Source organism: Melospiza melodia, chromosome 1 (genome assembly GCF_035770615.1).
Source record: "Melospiza melodia melodia isolate bMelMel2 chromosome 1, bMelMel2.pri, whole genome shotgun sequence".
Taxonomy (NCBI): Eukaryota; Metazoa; Chordata; class Aves; order Passeriformes; family Passerellidae; genus Melospiza; species Melospiza melodia.
In genome coordinates, this window is record NC_086194.1 from 82,652,074 (window position 1) to 82,675,187 (window position 23,114).

Genomic DNA, 23,114 nt, shown 5'->3' on the forward strand with positions numbered 1-23,114 from the left:
CTGCTGCTCAGAGCAGGCTTAAAGAACAGCATACCCCAGCAGCTCATCAGGGTTTCATGTCCAACTCAAAAGCAAGAGGGCCCCATGTTTCACATTTAAAATCACCTTTGCAGTTCCTTTTTCTCTGCATTAGAGGATGGAAATGGTTTCACTTCTTATGGTCAGATCATTTCATGAGCTTTATCTGCACTACTCATATAATTACTCTACTGAAGACAGACAATTTTAAATATATTGTCAAACAAATATAAATAAATTTATTGCAAGTTTTTCCCTAATGGCACCAAGTATTTATAACAATTGAGCTGTTAGTCACACAGAGAAGCTGCACAGTAATGGATATTTTACTCATGATGACCCTACAGATTCTAGGCAAGAATAAATCTCCTTTCTCTTGCTGTATAGAAGTTTCTTAAACTGAAAGTTTTCAAAGTAACAGCTATTTTTGTCCTGAGAATACAAATAATATGAGTGAAAGCCACTATAGTTCAATCTAGATGTTTGCCAGAATCAACTATGTTTTGAAGCTACGCTTTGATTTGGTTTGTTTGTTTGCTTGTTTTTGTTGGCTCTTTCATCAGCTGCTATAGAATTAAAGGCTTCATCTTGATCTTTAAAAACACAGCATGTATACTTTGGAGGATGGAGAAGGACAAGAGAGATCCCTGGAGTTCAAGAGCTGCTGCTTCCATTTAACTTGGAAATGCCATTGCTACTGACAGTTGCCACCTCATATCACAAACCAAGGCCAACAGAAACAGTTCCAGAGACTTATGCAAGGACAAAATAAGCTCTTTTTCACAAGAGAGAGAGATGTGTCTGCCTATGCAAGAATGACAGACAGGACTGAGGTAGAAACTGCATTTAAAAGACAAACAAGATGTATACTAAAATCTTACAAACTAAGGTCTTGTCTGAAAAAAACCAGGCTGCTATTCCCCTCCCTGCCCCCCATGCAAAACTGAACTTACCATAATTTAGGACAGAAACACTTTAAATATTTCTTGCCCAGTGTTAAGCACTTCACTGGCAAACCTTTCTTAAGAAACCCAAAAACAAACACTCAGCCCCCAAAACAATACAAATCAAAACCTTTTATATTTCAAAAGCTGATTAAAAAACAAAATCTCACCCCCAACTCCCAAATCAAAATACTTCTTGGTTTAAGTTCCCAAACAGAATGTACTTATGCCTTTCTCACCAGGTATGAAACAAGGCAGAAAGAAGGAGGAAAAGTTAACTGAACACCAAGTCCAGATCAGGCATTAAAATTAAATTCTAAGGGTAGCTCATGGGAGCAGTTTAAAAGCCAACACTGTTCTTGGTCTCTGAAGTTAAGATCACCAACAGCAAAACAATGTAGACAAGTAAGGGGGTAAATCAAGTCCCAGAGTTCCTGCAAGCATATGAGGTGGACACCTGTACATTAAAGTATCACCAACACCAATAACCATTTAAAAAGTCTAATTCATGCAAACATGCTTTCTGTCTTGTGGTTGCTGTTGGAGAAAGAGAGGATCAAAAGAATCATCTTGGACCCCACACCCTGAAGAGAGAGAAAAAATAATATATGTGGTAGCAGAACATAAAAACCCCTGAGTCTTCCTTGTTTCCCTTGAGTGTTACAAAATGTTCTGCCTTAGTAAGATCAATGGGATAAACACAATACTCCAGTACTCTAATCAGAACTATTTTAAGTATACTAAGAGCAGCACATCCAAGAGTTGTACAGCCTCTCAGGTCACAGGCTGCAGAGTAATTTATCCACCAGGCCATGAGATGTTGATGCATTCCTCTGATAAAGGACTGCCACCAAGTTAATTCTAAAAAATGGATTGCTCATGCTTTCATTCTGCAGGGGTTACCAGAAGTGAAATGAAGGGCTTAATAATGTTCAGAACTGACTGGTTTTTGTCAAGCTGATAAATTTGAATATCTTTGCCATCCATAGATACTTTTTTTCATTCAAAGTTTACAGTGATTAAACTTTTATGTTCTCTGTACGTGCAGCATAGATTATCTTTCTACTTGTACACATATCTATATTTAAAATTTCCATAGTTTCTCTCACTAAAGCAATCGGTTTAAGATGTGAGTTTTCTTTTTTTGTATTTAACTCATAAATCAGCATTAACTTCCAAAATCTGGGTTTGTTTGGTTACTTAAGGTAAACAGCTACCAGGAGCTACCTCAGACATATAGAATTGCTTTCATACCTAGACAGGTAATTTTCTTTTATTTTTTTTAAATACTGTCAGGCTCCAGTTAAAAGCTGGGTGAAACTCATCCAAGGTATTACTCCACTGACTTCCCTGCAGCTACATCAAGTATGAGCCTGACCCTAGGGTACACTATTAAAATTTTTTAAAAGTCAAATTCAGCAATGTTCTTTCTTTTATTAGGGAACAAACAGCGCAAAACTATATAATGACCTATATTCAGCAAGGGAAAAGCGAGATCAATCAAAATGTCAAAGATGTATAAAAGATGCATTAAAATAGAAAAGCTATATCAAGTACAAAACATTTCACAGTAATACAATCAGACTATGGCCCTCAGTCCCGTCACTGCTTTGAAAACACTACACACTCTCAGGCAAGTAAATGCACAAGCACAGATCAGTTACCAAATACAAATGAATGCAGGGCATCTGAGATACATTAAACCTTCTCTACACGAGACTGCAGCCAAACTGCACGCGTGGCAGATCTACCACATTTGGAACATTTGGTGTTCTTGTGTGAACAGTGTCTTTGGAGGCACCAAGCTCCTTTTCCCTTTTTAAATTTGAAAACACAGATCCCCCTTTACACTAGTAATTACCACAAATGAATGGCAGTTCTCATTTCTTAGTCTGTGATTCCAAGGAGCAAAAGACACTTGTACTGTTTTCAACTAACAACCATTTATTCCCATTAATTACTTAAGATAAATGCAAGTAATATAAGGCTTACAGACTTCCACTCCAATGAACAGAAAAAGCAGATGCCTGTCTACAGGAATTTTTAGTATTTTTCATCACCCATTTAAGACACAGACATATCAGTGTAAACAATCCAAAAATGCACAATGCCTTTGAGTATGAGATACTGCCTTAAAATATAACAAGAGCACATTTTCCTACAAGCCATTTTGAGAGGAGGTTTAAGAAGAATGCAACATATGTCTCAGTGAGCTCCAGAAGGGTGCATTAATCCATTCTACTCACAAGAGCTGCTGTTTTGCATCACATCCACTCCAGTGTTTGGGGCTATACCCAACTAGAAGGAGACGTGATACTGAACAGACCAAGGGCTGCTTAAGCTGTGCAGTCCAGGCTTGGGGGGCAGAAGAATTAATGAGGAAATGAGAAAAAAGCAGATGGTGCTGCAGTATTTCTTCCTGCGTATCTGCCACCTCGAGCGCCTTCTATACAGGCAAAGCCCCGGGGCCCCACCTGGCAGACATATAATTACCCTAAATGTGCACTTATGTTTCATTACACCTTAACCATCACTATGCACACTGATTACAAGTATCAATCCATTTCATTTTCATACACCTCTGCGGTTGTACAGCATTCAACTGTGAAAATTCGGCACTCTCGTCACTTCTAAAACAAGGCCCATGCTGATAAACAGCAGTGGGCAAATTATTTGTCACTCTGTAGGGTGCCAGTAGGGTTTGATAAGGATGACATCACTCCCATTTTACCAATAACAATGACACTAACAAGAACATGTAATCAGCAAGCCTCAGTGCTTGGTCTAGCTGTGGCAGGTGCAACTTTTTTTATGCTGTAAATAAGCCACCCAGCATTAGCTTCCAGCACAAGTACAAAACTATTTATTTTATCAGAATGTTAAGCAGAAGTTGGCTTCCATAAGGCACTGCAGCTGCTGTCGCTGCTTCTGCAGATGCTTTCATTAATTTTATCAAGGACATACTGAAGTAAGTGCTTGATCAGCACAATGGCTATTTAGGAACAGCTGAAGAAATGAAACAATTAACTTAAGGAGACTATGCAAGCCCAATATGCAAATTAAAATAATTAAATATTTTTAAATGCATTAAAATACATGTAAGAATGCTTTATAAGTGCTTTATAAAGCAAGATTTCAGTGGGGATGGGACTGGGGAAAAAAATAAAATCTTCACAGCTCTAACTTACATATAAATAAAATTCCTGTAACCTTTAAAATTATCCATTTCTTAACACAGTAATACTGACTTAGGTACTTTAAAAATGAAGTTACAGTGAAAGATACTGTTTATGATAACCAAGCATGAAGAGGACTTTAATACCCTTAGAGAAGCTTCATTTTATTATTTGCTGTGAAGAAATATTTTGCCACAGTGGACTAGAAATTTTTAAATGCTATTTGTTTTACGACACCTTACTGATTGGAATACTTAAAGGACCAAACATACTTAACAAAAGATGATTTATTTCTCCTTCTTCAGAAAGAACTTCATATTGTGCTGTAACAAAGCATTAAAAAGAAAAACCACTAGCTTATGCTTCCGTATTCAAACTCTCATAGTATCTGATTAAACCCCTGAGAAAATTTCTATCCCTGTGATTGCAAAAAATTTTCCACCTAACAGAGGAAGTTGAGTAGCTGAAGTTTCACCTCCCTGCATCTTCAAAGCCAACCAGCTACCACTCCTCAGATTTTGGAAAGGACAGCAACAGAGAAATTAATGCTAGTTTTATTTCCTTCTCTGCCTCTGCTCAGGATACTAAGGGTTTTCTGCAACACTGCTGTTCTGTCTCACTGCTGCAGCCTGGGAAAAATATAGCCAGATGCAGCTACTAGCATATTCACAAAGAAGGAAAAAGAAATGGAATGGTAAAAATAATAGAGTGCTCTTCGCAGCAGAAAATCTGGTGCAGGGCAACATTAATTACTTTTAGACAAGTGCTCTGGGTAGTTTTACTGAAGTCAGCTTAGCTGGATCTGCCCGTGGCAGATGTGACACAATATCCTAGATAATGTTTGCTGCTTTCAGTAGGGGGTATGGTGGGGGAACTGTAGCAAACATGTCCAAAGAAATCACTCCCATGATGCTGTAAATTTTGTCCAGACATGCCATTTGAATCTCTCCTTTCTACACCCAAGAATGATAAGAAGCTTCTTGTATGGAAGACAGAATAATCTACTCTATTTGCAGAAACTGGAAAGTACTAAAGGATAAAAGATAACTCTCCTACACCCTTCCAGTGTTTGAATGCACTTGATATTTACATCTACATTTATTGTTAGGAATTTTTGCAGCAGTCTGCAAGTACATGTATGTCCAGTGAAATCTATGAAATATATCTTCATGGATTAACCACAAGGCCTTTAAAAACCCCATAGTTTCTGAGCAAAAATGTCTTTGCTACTGGTAATGAAACCAAACTTGCTTGAACTCTTCATTAACCCATCCTCTTTCACATTCTTCAATTAGAAACCCTATTTATTAAGCTTGCTATGACAAAATGTGTTCTAACAAAATTCTGTTCATGTCATCTGTGTTTAAATAATAACACTGAGCACAGCTGAAGGAGAATCACATACTAATAAAACACTAGCTCGTAACAGTAATGCAGCCCATACAAATTTTACTTTAAATACATAAAGGTAAGCTTTACTATTTGAAGAGTATTATGTACTACTTGCATAAGGTAGACCTCTGTTAAATGACTGCTAAGAGTATCTGTCACTTTCTTTCAGTAAGACTCAGCAGGTTAAAAATTAAATTTTTTTAAGAAGTCCTACTACTAATGTTCAACTCTTGTTTGAAAAATGTCAGCTTACTGTTTATCCAAAGGCAATGAAAAGGCCTACTCTGTAACGAGTAGGATTCCTACTGTGCAGCCAAAAAGGAATTGGGGGGGAAAAAAGGCAGCTGGATAAACTGGATTTTCCTGCCCTGCAGAGTATTCATACAGATTAAAAATCACATATGTTTCACCTATATACAAAAATTTTTATTTTGACATACATGTCTATCGAAGCCTTCAAACAGCTTCATTTCCCTAACCATTACCTATTCCTTCCCTTAAGTAATGTGGAAATTTTTGAGGTTTTACCACATACAGAAGGTTAAAGTCTAGATTCTGATGAGCTAACTGCAAAGCAAACCTTCAAAAAATGTAGTTAAGGGAGAACATCTTGTTCTACTCTAAAATGCCACTTCTTGCTCCTAGCATGGCAGTAATATTTAGGTAGATGAGAACTGCTTACTCAAACCACACAGACTTTTCAAAGGCGACAAAGACAACTGAGATTTCTCCTTCAAAATTCACAAAAAATGTCTCACAGATTTCTGAGGTCTGGTTTACATGGTACAACCACAGAATTTCACTTGAGATATTTACACATTAGTGTCCTAAAGTGACTCAGGGGTTGCACTCCATACAGCACAGCATTACAGTCCTGAAGAAATAAAAGTAGTTTAACTAGCAGGAGATCCATTTAGGAGATCAGGCATGCTTAACTACAGGTGACTGAAGGGAAGTTGGGCGATGACAGCCACAATCATTTCAATATCTAACACTGTGTTAGCTTTCACACCAATGCCCAGTGACCTACAGTGCCTCCATATGAAGGAAACTGATCCAGAGTTTGCTGTCTCCTTTGATCATTTTAGGAAACTTTGCTGTTATGCAGGGGTACATTAAAGTGGTATATATTACATCTGCTTTTGCATGGAAAGATAAAACCTGAAAAAAGAGGAAAATTTCAGGCTTAGGTAGGTCCCATTTTTTCCACCATCACACACTGTGGTTGCTTACCACAATTTGATAAGAAGTAGATTTGGCAGATTTTGCTACAACTTACTTTCTGAGGAAACTGTGAAGGCATTTTCATAACATTGAAGATGTCTTCAGGTTAAGGAGTGGGACGCATTCAAATTTCTTCTTCCTCTTCATTGTGACAACAGCAGACACTTAATCTAAGAAACTCTTCCAAAGCTCAAGACTCCAAATATAAAACTGACACCATTTAGCCTGTTCTCCACAATGGGTTAAAACAGGTGAGCCAACATTCATTCCACAGGGAATTTTGGCTCTAAAGGACAGGCATTTATGCATGTGCAAGTCAGCAATCCATGTCACTGTAACACATGGGCCTGCTGCACTGTTCCACTACAAATACATGAGTTACATGTACTCCATGTTTGCTTACCCCTAAAACACAGGACCAGAACTTGTTTCTAAGACAAGCTGGAATCTAATTTTACCATCACTTTCTCTAATTCATTTTTGAAAAGGGAAAAATAAAATACAAGAGGAAAGAAAGCAATATCCATACACAAAAAACATGATTTGTACTAGAGCATCCTGTAAGTAATGACATGCTTTCCATGCCCTTTGCACTTGGTATATCTCGAGCATAGAAGGCATCAAGTTTTTGTCACCAACCTGACAACTTCTGATAAACTATTTTCACAGCAAAGTAAAAAAATAAAATGTCTCTGCTAAAAAGTTTCCAGTCAACAGACATATATTAAACTCAGAACTAAAAATTGATATAAAAATACCTTCTAGACTACCAGAGAATAAGTCTCTGTGTACCAAAGCACATGAAGTTCATAGTTTATTATGTATATACAATTTTTCAAGTTGTGCTCAAAATCAGTGCAACAGTCACAGACTCTCATCATTATCATCTACTGATACAGAAGACTGAAAGAATCATTAAATTAAATAATGGGTTTTGTTACAAGCATAAACTCTCATAGCATTTTTACATTACAAATCGGGACTAAAGAAATGGGTTCTTGTAGAAATAATTAAATGTATAAAAGAAATTAATTTCTCATCTACACAGCAAATAAGCACTTGTGTATTTTAATGCAGAAAAAAGTTAAAGGTTCTGGAAAGTTTTGCATTAGATCTTCTCTCCCCTTTTGATCTGCTAAGTCAATTTTGCAAAAAATTTTGGAAAAAATATCCCTGTCCAGAATGCCTAGCAGCATGGCCATAGAGTATAAACACTTTCCACTTTGAGTACCTCTGATATTTGACAGCTCTACAAGCACTTGAACATCATTTATCACGTTTATTTTTAATAGCTCTCCCTGGGCACAGCTGCCTTGGATGCCAATCTTCTTTTCTTTAGCCTCCTGTAAATATTTGAAATAGCTATTCATTAACAGTTGCAGATTTATTCAGCACTGTTGTACTGCTTGTGGACTGAAAATAGCTTTTCTTCTTCTCTCCCCCCCCCCCCCCCCCCCATCTTCTGGCTGATCTGAAAAAAGCCTGCTGTTTAGGTTCAATCTGTCAGGATTTAAATTATGCTCCAGCTGAGAGCTAATCAAGGGTATCTGACCTGGTTTACAAATAAACTAGGAACAAGAGCATTATTTTTTCCTTTTTTTTCTTTAGGGCATGGGCCCATATATGAAAACAAACCATGAACAGGTCACAAATACAGCTATCCTAAATTAAAGCAGAAGCAACTTGTTCAGAAACAACTTGTTCTCACAGGTGCCTTCCTAGAGGTTCTCAAGTATTTTCACTGACAGCTCTTACACCTAGCTTATGTGCAATATTTGAATTTCAGATTTCAGTACTTTTGCACAACGTACACAGCATTAAAAAGGCATCTATTAAAGCCATCAAGACACCCTGGTGTGCACATCAGGAGTCCCACACATCTGTACAAATCATAGCTTTTATTTTCATAGAGTGATATTGCAGAAAAAAAAATTGTGCCATTCATCATGATTGCTCCTAATCTATTTCCACATACAACCAAACTGTGCATAAGAGCCATCTCCCTAATATCTGAGCTTGCCAAATTGTACAAAGTGGGTCTTAAGTGCATTTTAAGGTTTATTTTCTTTGGATTTAGACTAGAGAGGCCAAAGAGCTCCCTAAAATGTACCAGCGTGAAAAGCACCTAAATTGTCACTTCTGCAGCATGTAATAAGAACATCAAATATTTGAATGCAGACACTTGCACATGTGAGAGAGTTTTAAGATAAGAAAAACTGCAGCCATGTCTTGTCTAATGAAAAAAGCCCCTAATGCATCCAATACAATAAATATAACAGCCTTCAGAAGGCTGCTAAAGCTGCAGAACACATTTTGTTTAAAAGAAGTGTTGCTCGATTGGTCTTTGTATTGCATGGTATGAATGATGACAGAGCAGCATGCAAGTAATGTTTTCTTCTACTTATTCCTGTCCTATTATTTCATGAACAATCACAATCACTGTAGCATTATGTCTAAAGCTGGCATCAAAATATTTTAGCACATACTGACTTTTTCCTTAACTAGTAGGAGGTACTCAAGGGAAGGTTAAAAGAAAGAAGGGACAATAGTTAACCATGAGAGAGATACATCTAATCTCTGGGCCCAATCCTACAAATTTGTTTTTATAAGTTACTTTTAGTAGTCTCTCAACATTCTCTCCCTGTCACATCTGGGCTCATCACCACCCAGAGTTTTACTCTCACCATGACCTCACTGACTACAGCATGAAAGATTAGACAAATTTTTTTAATAACTTACACTTTACACCTGAGAAATGCTGTGAGTTGAGTTGCTTGATGTTGCAGTCTCTTGCTTCTGTAAACTGCACCTTTATCATTTAATCACATAACACTCTTAAAGGTCTTTGAAAGAAAGTTATCTCAGATGAAAACAGCTCTTAGCTTCCTGTTAAATTAATATCAAAAGTTACCATCTTATATTAACACTAGATACAGAGATGGCATGGCCTTGAGTCACATTGGTATTGCACAACATGTCAAGAGGATCACCATAAAACCCAACCCCCCCCCATTACAAAAGGTGATTGAGAGCAATATTAAAAGCATAAGGCACATTTTATACAAAGTACACTGGGGGAAATGAATGACTTGCTGAGATACAGCTTAAGAATAGCCAAAAGTAAGACCATTAGTCAGCTTAGCCTAGAGCCTTCTCCCACAGAATGCTTAGTGGAGAGTATAAATGAATAAATTATTTGCTGAATACTCAGAAAATTGCAACACTTGACAGAAGATTTGTTAAGATTTTAAAAAATAGATTCTTCTTCCATGCCTCTGTCCTATTTCTTCCAAATGCTCAAACTTCCACTACGTCCTCTGGCACTCACATTCTCTGAAAAAATCCCTTCGTCCAGGATTTTTCTCTTGGGAAGCTGAGAAGCCTCAGAGAAAAGGAAAACAATTCTTATCTCATTTGCTTCTCCTGTATGGAATGTGTTTGGAGATTGTTTCATTGGATTCTGGTGTGAGTTGTTTTGACTCATTGGCCAACCAGGGCCAAGCTGTGTCGAGACTCTGGAAAGAGTCACGAGTTTTCATTATTAGCTTTTTAGCATTCGGTAAGTATCTTTTCTGTATTCTTTAGTATAGTATAGTATTCTTTAATAAAATATAGCATCATAAAGTAAAAAATTAGCCTTCTGAGAACATGGAGTCAGATGCACCATTACTGCCTTTGTCAGGGCTTCCCTTCAAATACAATAAGGTCCCACGCTAGGGGCTTTCTCAGCTTTAACCACACTATGAGATTAAGAATCCAACAACAATTTCTTCTGAACCTGGCCTTTGCTAGCTTCATATAATGCCTTGGAACCTGGTATGGGTTGAGACATCCAGCATTGCTGTTCATTTTAAGTAATCAGCACATTGGTCACCTTGCAGCAGAAGGGCTAGTGGGGCACACATGACTCATTTAGCCCATGAACAAAAACACAGAAAGGAGGTAGGCAAAATTTATGCTGAGAGGTCCTAGTTCTGTCACAACCCCAATTCCTAAAAAAAATATCTTTCCTTCACACCGCCATAGCAAAAAAAGAAAAAGAAGTTAGCAGAAGATCTTGAGTAATCTTATGAGCAGGAGGTTTCAGTGGCACAGAACAGCTAAGGCTTGCTCCTACACAAGCTATCCAGCAGCAGACTACTTACCAGATGATAAAAGGAATCATTGCTGCATTCTGATCAATTACCTTTGGATGTATGACATTAACATGACATTGATGATGACCTTAACTGGGTAGGTGCATGGTGCAACACAGTGCATCAGATTTGTTAAATTAATGATTTGGATTCTAGTTACCAAATCTGTTTGACAGTAGAAACTGCTCATGATATTTTCACAGGAGCCATAGAAAGCTTCAGGCAGCTGATTGCAGCATAATATGCAAAGCTGACCCCGAGAATACTCTTATAATGTTTTGGAAGGATTTCTAATCCAGGTTTAACAAAAACAGCAGTAAATACATGAGTGAAGTATCAAAGAAATACAAGTTCCTATAGCAAAAGAAATATTTGCAAGGAGTGGAAAAATTCCAGTACCTCTATGGTTAAGAAGCCACATAAAACCAAACTTCCACTTTTAAACAAATTTAAAGATAAAACCTTCCCCCTCTGAAAATCACATTTATTTAAAAGATACATCATACTTTAATTCCAAGTCTTTTTAAATTCAAGACTAAATACACACAAAACCAACTTAATCTGCCTGGTAAAGAGTTAACAACTGGCTTTGACATTACTGAATTCTGTGGTTTACGCTCCATTTCAAATAACGCAAACTTAGCAAAAATTAATTTATAAATAAAATTAACAAGCAAGTAATGCTACCCAGCTTTTTTATGCTGCTGTTCCATTAAATAAGCATGGAAAGAATATAACATACATGGAAAGAATATAACATACACTACTCTTGTATAACATAAACAAATTTTCAAAAAAAAAGAGAAAAAATAATTTCAAGCAAACATCAGATTGATGAGCTCTTCTGAAGAAACCACAAATGAGCCAAACATTCTGTTAAAAAGCATGAAGACTAGAGTGTGTCTCAACCCTCTCTTTCCCCCTTCCCCAGCTAAGCTGGAACAGGTACCTCCTGTCCTTGGAAGACGAGAGAAGACACCCCAAAGTGTCCAATATTACAGGAAGCTTTGTAGGACCATTTCTCACCCCAAAAGCCAGCTAAACTGGCCTAGGAAAGAGCAGCTGTGTGATGAGAGAGAGAAGCTTGGGCAGATTACTACATCTGGTTTCCCAGACATCCCTCCAGTCCTTTGCTCCAAAGGCTAGCTCCATTAGGACACTGCAGAATTGTGGCACTTCCACACTGTCAGCATCTGGGAAGATTCAGCTTGTATCCTGAGGAAAGGATTATAAAAAAAAAAAGGGGGCAACTGTGAGGATGGATGGATGGAGGAGGAAAGGCAGGGGAAGAGATGGCCAAGAAATGCTCCTTCTGCTTGCACTGGTTGCTGAAAGTACAGCTGAAACTATAACCTAAGGCTAAAGATCAAGTAATATTTTGAATTGTATACATCTCTGCTTTGGCTCTTTTTGATTACACTTTTATTTCACACAAAAATAAAATGCACCTTTTTTCATAACATTACAAAATTAAACAGGCTGGCTGTCATTCAAGGATTTTAACACACAAATGTAAATATTTGAGTAGGAAAATAAAATGGAATGAGAAGACTGATTTACGTATAGCAAATGTGACCAAAAATTGGGGTTTTCTTTCTGCTGAATAAAAAAATACAACCTTCATTAGACAGACTTTTCTGGTTCTTGAAACTACCAAAGCTAAGAGATTAGTGGAGTCTTATTGTCTCTAGAATTCCTAGTCAGGCATGCAAAGTAAGCATTCCTGTATTCAATTTATAATCCTGATTTCCAACACTGGAAGGTACAACAACCTATGCACAGTCAAAAGACTTTTTTAAAAATGGAGCATTACTAGAATAGATTTGATAGAGACAGAAAGGTTATCTGGTCATGCTATCAGACATTTTGGAAACAGTTTCAATTTATCTGGCAAGTTAGCTTCTGGACAATACCTATGTATTTCTGGCAACACTTAGAGAGAGAACAGCATCCTAAAGCAGCAATTGTCCAGATCTTCAAAAAATATGCCTTTTATTTCACGTTACAGCATTAATATGCTTTATGTTTTGGAACAGATAACCATGATATGATAAACATTTCAAGGCATCCAAATAATCTATTTAAAGCTACTCAAGCTTATAATAATCCCCACAGAGGAGAAAATACTACTTTCAGAAACATAAGGCAGCCCATGGAGACTTTGACTCCTGATTAAAATCTTTATGGAAACATGATTTTTTGCAAATTCTAGGGTGACAGCTCCTCATTAAATGAATGACCACTCCTTGTTACTGCATTATCTTCTCTCCAGTCTTCACTAAACCACAAACTTTCCTCTGTCATCCCATACAAGACCCGAGACAACACCATGGCAGCAAATACAATGACCAACCCCCTATTATCCTGGATGCAGCCGTGTGTTACTCTACTTCAGTTGTTTACACTGCTACATTACAAGCTCCTTGGGGCCACATTTTTTTCTATCAGGTACACAATACTTGCACAATAAAATCCCAATTATACAAATAGCAATGAGTGACAAAGTGGTTTTCCTTTAAAGTGAACAGACCAATTACAGCTCTGCATGTTATGCTGCATACTTGCAAAAGCTATTGTGATTAATTTTTGTGTCTTAATTGAGGCATGGGCATGATTTCTTGGCAAATTAACTCTTACGGCATGATTGCTCCACAAGGCTGTTTGACAGGACTAAATCCTGTATGAACTGTGGAAGAAGTGATGCATGGAGCAAAATGGAAAGAGGTTTCCCTTCCCCATTGCTGATGCCTAGTATCACAGTAGACTTGGCAGCAATGGGAAAAAACATAATGCATAAAACCAAACTGAGGTACAGAGCATGCCTACAAAATCTAACAGGCAAAATCGAGTGAGCCTCCACAAAACCCCTTTGAACCAAGAAAAAAATAAAATTAAATTAATTAAAAAAAAAATTAAAAAAAGGTGACCTGGGACAAAGTATCTGATCTGCCACACTAAGGCACAAAGGGCTCTATAACTTTTTAGTAAGTTTTTCTAGTTTCTAAACTTGTCAGGAATAACACGTTTTCCCAAATGTAATTCTTGCAAATCCTTTGATGATCTTAACTAGAAGTATCAATTAAAGTTTGACAGAGTTATAAGGAAATGGAAGCAAGATTATATTAGTGAAAGTACTTGGCAACCATGAAATTAGAAGATGCCACGTTCTACACCCTTAATGAAAATATTAACAACATATTAAACTAAATCTGAGCCTTCTGCTGATTCTTAGTATTTCTGTGAAAAACAGTGGCATGTTGTGAATCCCAGAATCCTTTGTGGCCAGAGGGCACAGAGATGATCGGTATGTTTAATATTTTGATGACAACATCAAACATACTGCAAGTGCACTGCAGAGTGATCAGCCTTTGGCAACAGATCTTGAAAACACCGAATTTATTCTGCATGAGTCTATCACCCAGCATGTGCAATGGGTTTGAAGCATTCTGACAGCAGTGGACTGACTGCACACACAACACACTACAAATGCACAAGAATGGCTACATGGCTTTTGGCTCAAAGTCAGCTCACATCTGGCCATCTCAGAGGGAGGCTTCAATGCTGACTGCAAAAGGCCAAGTAAAAACATGCAAAACAAAGGGAAAACGTGCAGAGAAAAATCATATTTTTAAATTCAACAACTTTTAATAAAATAAAAGATTAATATAAAATCCACACAGATAAATTTTCACAGTACTTAATTGTCATAATAAAATGAATGGAGGAATTTATTTAAAGCATGTTAATAAGGGTGTTGTCCAAATGCTTCTTCAGCACTGACCAGCTCGGGGCATTGACCACCACTGCAGGAATCCTGTTCCAGGGTTTGAGTGCCTTTTTGGTAAAGAAATATTTCCTTATGTGAAGTCCAAACCTCCCCTGAGGACGCAGCTTTGAGCCATTCTCATGGGTCCTGATATTGGATGCCATGGAAAGGGATCAGCACTGTTGTCTCTCTCTTTCCTTCTCAAAAAGCTGAGAGAGCAATGAGGAAAAAACCTAGACACCAATAATTTAATGTAATTGCCACTACATTTCTGAAGTAAAATTTAAAATAATACAAAGGAACCTTTTACACAACAGGAAATGCAGAAGACAACAGAAATAACAGTAATATAGTAGTCAAGGTGACTGTGTGAAAAAAATATACCAAGAAAATAACAGGGAATTTCCTTCAGAGCCAAGAAGAAAGTTGACTAAATTTTCTTCTTGTGAAGTGCTCACTCAAAGTAGCTGGAAAATAATTATTGCAATTTACTACTGAAAAGTTATTTTTATCCCTTAAAATATCTCTTTGCTATATGACATTAGTTATATGTGTTTGTATATGTTATACAGTAGTTCTCACATACTTGGAGATGCTGCTTCTACTCACTACTGATGGATTATAACATTTAAAAAAATAAAAATAAAAAAATACATGTGGACAAGGAAAACTAATTAATAATGCTATCCCATCTAAGTATGAAATGACAGGCTGGTACAAAAATATTTATCTTGGCCTAAGTATTCTGTGCATTAGCAAAGTCAGCAGTGAAAAAACTTGAAACATTCATAAGACACAAAAAATGATACAGAAAGAACTTTATTAAACCCTAGAACAACAATGAAAAAAACCCTAGTTCTATAGCCATACCCAAAAAGCACAGCAAAACAAAGACAGTTTTTTAATCAAAGTGTCTTAAATACAGCAGCCCAAGCTCTCTGGAACACAATTTCAAATTTTGAAAATAATTCAGGAGCAATATTAAAGTCTACATTCCCTGGAAGTCAGTAAGAAAGGCTGACAGAAAAGATTGGTTGTAGATAAACAGTGGCCATTCTCCTCCCTCCTCTCTCTCTCTAGGGCAGATTGCAGACACAAGTGCTCTCTGTATAGTGTTAGTTTCCACTCTGGAAAGACCCTGAGTGCACAGCCCAGCTTCCACCTGGATAACTGGACACCCATTCTCTCTCAGTGTGTCCAGAGACAAAACCCACTACCAAGAGATGGCCCAAGCATCCTGCTTTGGTACTGCTTCTGCTAACCAATGGGAAACTAAAACAGGGCCAATACTTCATATTTGTCCTTTCATGACTGCCAGCTGCCCTGAAACCATACAGAGGATTCACTGATAGTTGTGCAGGGGCAAAACAGCTACTAGGAATAAAGCACAATGTCTTGACAGTACCTCATCAGAACTGCTGAAACCAGAGATCCTCAGCAAAGCTCACAGTCATCTGAAAAGCTCCAGAAACCAATCATTTCATATAAAATCAATCCTTATCATCACCCATAAATACCTGTTTATGGCAAACTTGTAGAAAGAAAAATATTTCACACTAATCTCTTTTAAACTCTCAACACTCCTAGGTGTACCAGATTAGGGATAATTGCTGAAGACAACTAATGAAACTCAAGACTCAGAATTTTAGTTTTGCTATTCCCTGCTTTGCAATGCTACATGTTGTTCAAGATTTCCTAACAGAAGTGCTATTCAGAACTCAACACCATGCATGCCAGGGAACCATCATGATAATAATGGAATAAAAAGAAGTGATATTTTGCCACTGCAATTATCCATCCAGAAGAAATTGTTCCACATAGGTTGAGGAAGAGTATTTCCTGACAAGACTGACTTTCATCTGAGCACCTCGACTGCTACCATAAAGTAAGCTAATGTAGTAGTTAATTATAAAGTTTATAATTAACAGCAGTATATTCCCTGCCATCTGCAACAGGGATGCAATGCTTAAGTATAGTTTTGTAGTGCAAAAGATTTTCATTCTAAACTAGAATTAATAACAACTACTTCCATAAAAAATATTTATATTTTTAACTTAGTTTGCTGAATGAGCCAAAACTGTTTGCAATATAAAGTATTGTCTTTGCCCAGAAAGCCTCTCACAATATGTAGGCTTTTTATAATTATGAAAGCCCCACTTAAGGAAAAAATAGATTTCGAGTCCTGCAATTTAGCCAAAGCCATCCCAGGACCCCACTCCACACAATATTCAAAGTTCAGGCTTGTTTTACTTTTGTGTCTCCTTGGAATACTGTTCACCAATGGCAGCTCCCCTAGCCTTCCACTTTATATACTAAGCAAAACCACATTGTTATACATAAAGTTGCTTTGCCCAGGAAAGAAAGAGCCCTCTCATAACTGTAAATGCAATCCCCTAAAATACAGCACTGAACATGACACAGCACATTTTGAAAAAAACTTACTAATAAATTGAAGACACAAAGAAAGCGCTGTATAATCAGCTGTAGAAAAACTCTGCATAAACAACCTAACAGTAGACATTTGTTCTCCACTCAAAGACCACTCTACTGTATTTCACAATACTTTTTCTTTTACTAGCTTTCCTTACAGAACTCTGCTATATATTCTGATTTGACATCGCTGCTCATGTAAAAAAAATTAAACTACTACTTACTAACAGTTGAAGTTCACAGAAAACACCATTAAAGTTAAAAAATGAAATACTCAACAAACCACTTTCAACTTAAGATAGGTTATTTTCTTAATGAAATTTTGTGAAATATTCAAGTTCATGTGACTTGTAACTTCAAAACTATTATGGAGTGGAGAGGAAACATTAACCATGCAAAAGTATGCAAAACCCCCTCAATTTCAGTACACCTTAGTGTACACTGAACACTTAGTCCAAGGCATTATGAAAGTATGCAGCCTGTGCTAGAAATCTACAACAGTTTTTTGCACATTACATTGAATTCAAGATATTAAAATAATATACAAAAAGAAAAACAGCTTATTTCAGAGGCTGAAAAAGTACAAGAAATAGGCTAATATTTGTTGAATCATGGTGATTTCAGCAATCTCTTTTCAATCAGTTTTCGAAGTGGAAAAACTTTTCATGGCACATCTGTACCTCCCTGTTTTAAACTAGAGCTTCAGCAATACATCTTCTGTGAAAACAGAAGTGATTGTTGAAGAGATTGTGGCTCAATAACTCAGCAAAAAATTGAATAATGGCTTTGAATTGCTAAAGTCTTTCACAGGATGGATGAAGATTCTGCAGCCCACAGCTGCAGCAAGCTGGCAGTAATAAATTCTCCATGCACTGCAAACTAAGGATCTAACTATTTCATCCATTTCTAAGTATGTGAAAGCTGGAGGCAAAGCCATTTTACAACTGAATAAATACTTGCTTCTTTCCTTATGGCCTCTAACAGAGGTAGCAGTGTAAGGCCAAACAAGAATAGAACTCCCTGGAGAAGCCTGCTGTGAGGAACGTCATAGCATTTCTCCAAGAAATTTCAAAACAATAGCTTAAGGGCAACTTTTTCCATTAGAAATCAAATTATTTTGAAAGAGTCAATATTTATAATAAAGGCCACAGTACAACACATGAACTGAATTACTCATTCTTCAATCCAAATGTACAATACTCAAGTTGAAAATACTTTCCAAAATCTCACATTCATTGTCTGCAAAGACAAACAAAACTTGAGTTTTCTTTGTTGTTATGCCAAGTAAATAGATCTTTATGCTAATACAATGTGGAATTTATGGTATATAAGTACAATTGTAACAGGATAGACAAGTCTGGGTTTTTTTCTTTCCACACATGCCATAAATCGCAATAAAATTTAGATAGTTAACTTAAACAAGGTCATAAGCCTGACTTATTACACATCTTATCTCTGTCATACTTTCTTGAAGAATAGTCCAAAGTTTCTTTAGAACAGCTATACAGTGCTGAGTAACAATTCTTATGCTACTTATAAATGGCAGCTTCTCTCCTGCTCAGTAACTACTTGCCAATTTCAAAATCATCTGTTTTATATTACTGAAAACTCCTAGCTTTCTGAAAAATGTTTCCTTAGCTGCTTCTCCAACAAAATAACAAGCACATTTAGGTATTCTCTATTTCAGTTATTGATTATTTCACAATATGTATATAGGTTGTAGAAACTTATCCTACTAAACCAAGAAATCTGACATGACAGGATTTCTGTCAGACAATCCCAGCAGCCAATCCAATGCACAACAATGAGAGCATTAATTCTACAAACCTAAACAATAAGAAAAAATTAGTGGAAATCACAGATGAGCTTCACAGAAGAAAAGAGAGGTACCTGGCTTTTCACACAAGTGAAAGGAAAGGGCATTTTCAATTTTAAGTAAGAACCTTCTGTGTGCATAATGTAGAACTTAGAATTTGTGAATATGGGCTTTGATTAGGAAAAAGGGTTTCCTTGCATACAACTGATAGGAATAGACAAAAGTTTATCACTGGCCTAAGTAAGATTCATTATGGATCCCTAAAGAAGGATAGATTCAAAAAAACTTTCAATCATTGGAGACTTCTTACTAGAACATTTGCAACTCTCAGAGCCATAAGTGAAGCCCAGAGCATGTGACATCAAATGTTGCATTTACTCCTTTTGATTCAAAGTATTCCATACAAAGACAAAGTAGCTGCTACACCAGAATTACCTGAGTGTTTTTAATGTACATTTCAGTCCTTCAAAATGGTACACAAACAGAACAAACATCACCTGTGCCTTCACAATGAATACTGACATAATTTGAAATCTGTATTTTTGAAACACAGGTAAAATTTAGATATAAAGAATAAATACTAAGATACAATAAAGCTATCATAACTAACATACATGCAAGAGCTTTAGGCAGATACTGGCCCCAGATAGTGTACTGCATGTAAAACTTAGTATTTGATTGAATCCATGTGACACTACAAATATCCTACTGAAGTTAAAAGCTGATAAGCTTTGAATGGGTCTCAGAAACACCCCAGAGTGTCTCCACTAAATCAACTACCAGCAAAATCAATGTATTGCTGAATAGGATTTAAGAATCCTCGGGAGGCTCATTAAATTTTCATAGCTGAATGAAAAAGGTTTCCATCACCTTCTTTAAGAAATTAGAGATAAAGTAAAATGAACAAATTTTACCATTTCCACATCACCTCCAAAAGATCCACGCACAGAACTTCACTTGAACAATACAAAACCAAAAGAAAATACTCCTTAAAAGACCACATTTTGCAAATAGATGTGTACACCATAACACAAGCATGGCTTTCTACCACAAAGACACCACGAGACACAGCTATGACTACTAATAAGAACAGAGTCATATTGTACCCCAATTATTATGTGTGAAGGTAAGCCCAGATACACTTCAGTGGCTGACTTTTATTGTAGGGATGAAATTTCTTACCTTGAAAAGATTGCTTGGCTCTGTCCACCAGTTCTTCAATAGAATAACTTGCTAGATCTCCTCTGGCATGCTTAGTTTTACAGTAGGTACATGCATTGAGACACCTGTTCAGAAAATGAAAATTCTCAGTTTCTAGCCAGGAAAGCCTTTATAGGCACAGCTGTATTTATTAAGTATCTCTGGAAAAATTAGTTTTTATATCTATGACCAGAAAATAGTAATATTTTGTTTTTAAATCAATGGAATAGTTTGAAAACTGTTTTGCTGTCCTAACTTTTTAAAGCATCTTTCACATCTATATGAAAGTTTGAAAAACAATCAGTGGGAACCACATACAAAACTGAGAGTGGAAATTTAAATATTTTTTAGAAAGGTATAATCAGGTTAATAATTTTTTATTACTGAAGGTAATCTCTAGGTTTCCGATCCCTCTATTACATAAAAAATCCAACCTGAACAAGAAAGTAAATGAAACAAGTCCCAAAAGGCTGCAAGTAGATTTTTAAAAGTGCATATACTTGAAAAGACACTTCAATAATTTTTTATATCTTTCCTTTGGCTAGTATAAATAGAACAAACAATGTAATGAAGACAGAATCACCAACTAGAAAAGAGAGTTTGGCACAAAAGACTGCAAAACTAATGAAAACTCCTACAAGAAAATGAAGAAATAATGTGATTGCTTTTAATTTACCTGACAATATACTAAAGGCAGACTTATTCAGAGTACAAGGATGGAAAGACCAAAACAAACAAAAACTACCTCTCATTGTAAGCCTGTTATGCTTTTCTTCCCTTCTCCCCTTTTTAGAGCTGATATTGCTCTAGGTTTTTCAGGTTAAAGCATTTAAATCTAAGCCCTAAAAACCTCACAGACCCCAAAAAACTCTTTAAATATTTCTATTGTTCATGCTTACTAGAAGACCATAGATTCTGTCCAGGCCACAGCTTCATAAGATCATACAATCTTTAAGGCTGGAAGAGACCTCCAAGATCATCAAGTCCAACATTTGACTGATCACCACTGCCTCAAATAAACCACAGCACTAAGTGCTACATTCATCTCTTGAACACTTCCAAGAATGGTGACTCTACCACTTCCCAGGGCAACCTGTTTCACTGCCTGGCCACACTTTCAGTGAAGATGCTCCTCCTGATGTCCATCTTCAACCTCCCCTGGCACAGCTTGAGGCCATTTCCTCTTGCCCTGTCACTGGTTTCCTGGCAAGTGACCCCCACTTGGCTACACTCTCAGGCATCCCTAGAGGGTGATGAGGTCTTCCCAGAGCCTCCTTTTCTCCAGGCTAAAACCCCCAGCTCCCTCAGCTGCTCCTCACCAGGCTTGTGCTCCTGATCCTTCCCCAGCTCTGATCCCCTTCTCTGGACACAGACCAGCCCCTCAATCTCCTCCTTGCAGTGAGAGGTCCACAACTGAGCACAGGATTGGAGGTGCGGCCTCACCAGTGCTGAGTACAGGGGACAATCCCTGCTCTGCTCCTGCTGGCCATGCTATTGCTGGCACAGGCCAGGATGCCATGGGCCTTCTTGGCCACCTGGGCACTGCTGGCTCCTGTTCAGCCACTGTGAACCAGCATCCCCAGGTGCTTTTCCACAGGACAGTGTTCTGTCCACTCTTCCCCCAGCCTGTAGCACTGCAAGGGGTTCTTGCAATCCAAGTGCAGGACCCAGCATTGGGCCTTTTTGAAATTCCTAAGGATGGCCTTGACACATCAACCCAGCCTGTTCAGCTCCCTCTGCAGACCATTCCTACCCTCCAGCAGATCCACACCCCAGCCCAACTTTAGTGTCATCTGCAGACTTACTGAGGATGCACTTGATCCCCTCATCAACAGAGATATTAAACAGAACAAGAAAACATTTAGGTACCAGAAAAGGCAAATGTTCCAACTACAGCATAGTTGGAACTAATACCAGAGAACTTTCAAAACAATATCAAAAAGGCAAAGATAGCACAGGGCAGGTTTTGATGAAGTCACCAGCTCCAAGACTGTGTTTATTACTTGGATGTATCTTGTCTTCTATTAGGATATCTGGCATCTCCATGACTAGCTGATTAGTGCTTTGCAAACTCAAAAGGTTTTTCTTCACAAAGACTCCACTCACATGTTAGTTCTGCTGCTTTTGCATAAGCAGGGGTTCAGGAAGGGCAGAACACTGCCCGGAATTTGTTCAGCTTCCCTCCTGACACTGCACATCCCCTCAGCCCCGAGACCTTCTCCATTCAACAGAATACTAAGTTCTAGGAGAACATTTAGGTAGTTTGTGATTCTCTCTGGATATGTAAATTATTTGTTGTGCTTACCAGATCAAAACATCAGATTTTAGCATTCACTCCAGATCAGAAAACTAAAAGATACTGCTTAACAGCAGCAATCAGGCTGTTCTATTAACTAAAAATGTATATGAAAAAGGTTGCCAGTAGAATATCCAACAGGGTATTAAAAATAGAAAAAATCCCTAAATCTGAATATTTACAACCTGTTCCAAATAAGTGACTCATTGCCACCCAAAGGAAACTTATTCATCAGATCTCCCCTTTCTCCTGCAAATCAAAAGCTTTCCATTGCACAGGATCTGAAGCATGTGTAAAAGGCAGCACTTGAAATCAAGAAAGTGTAAGCAGAAAATTGGTTTATACTTTGTCTGTGTAACCTATGTAGCAAATGAAAATGTTTTTCTTCTAGGTTACTGTCATCTAAAGTTTGCCATGAATGGCTTTCCCTCAAAGCCCATGGGTATTTCTTCCCCTCCATGCTCCCCTTACACAAAGCATGTCTCCTTCCTTTTTTGTTTCTTTTCTTGATTTTCTTTTTTGTTAGTTTGTTTTTAAAGCACAACTCTCCATTCAAGCCAACACTTCATTTCTAAGCATGCTCCCATCCCAACATACCACTGTCACACTCCTCTCCCTCCACATCATTCATTCAGCAAACCAGCCTCTTTCCACACAGCTACACAGAGAAAAAACATTACAGATCAGTTAAGGAAACATAAAATCAGTTTCAGAAC

At 37.4% G+C, this 23,114-nt stretch overlaps 1 protein-coding gene across 1 annotated transcript in view; it reads right to left on the bottom strand.

Moving 5' to 3' along the window:
- CDKAL1 (CDK5 regulatory subunit associated protein 1 like 1) overlaps positions 1-23,114 on the bottom strand; it is a 388,757-nt gene that overhangs the window by 196,574 nt on the left and 169,069 nt on the right. Inside the window, exon 9 of the mRNA XM_063159828.1 lies at positions 20,085-20,188. Coding sequence (XP_063015898.1) covers positions 20,085-20,188 — 104 coding nt within the window. The remainder of the gene's footprint in view (positions 1-20,084; positions 20,189-23,114) is intronic.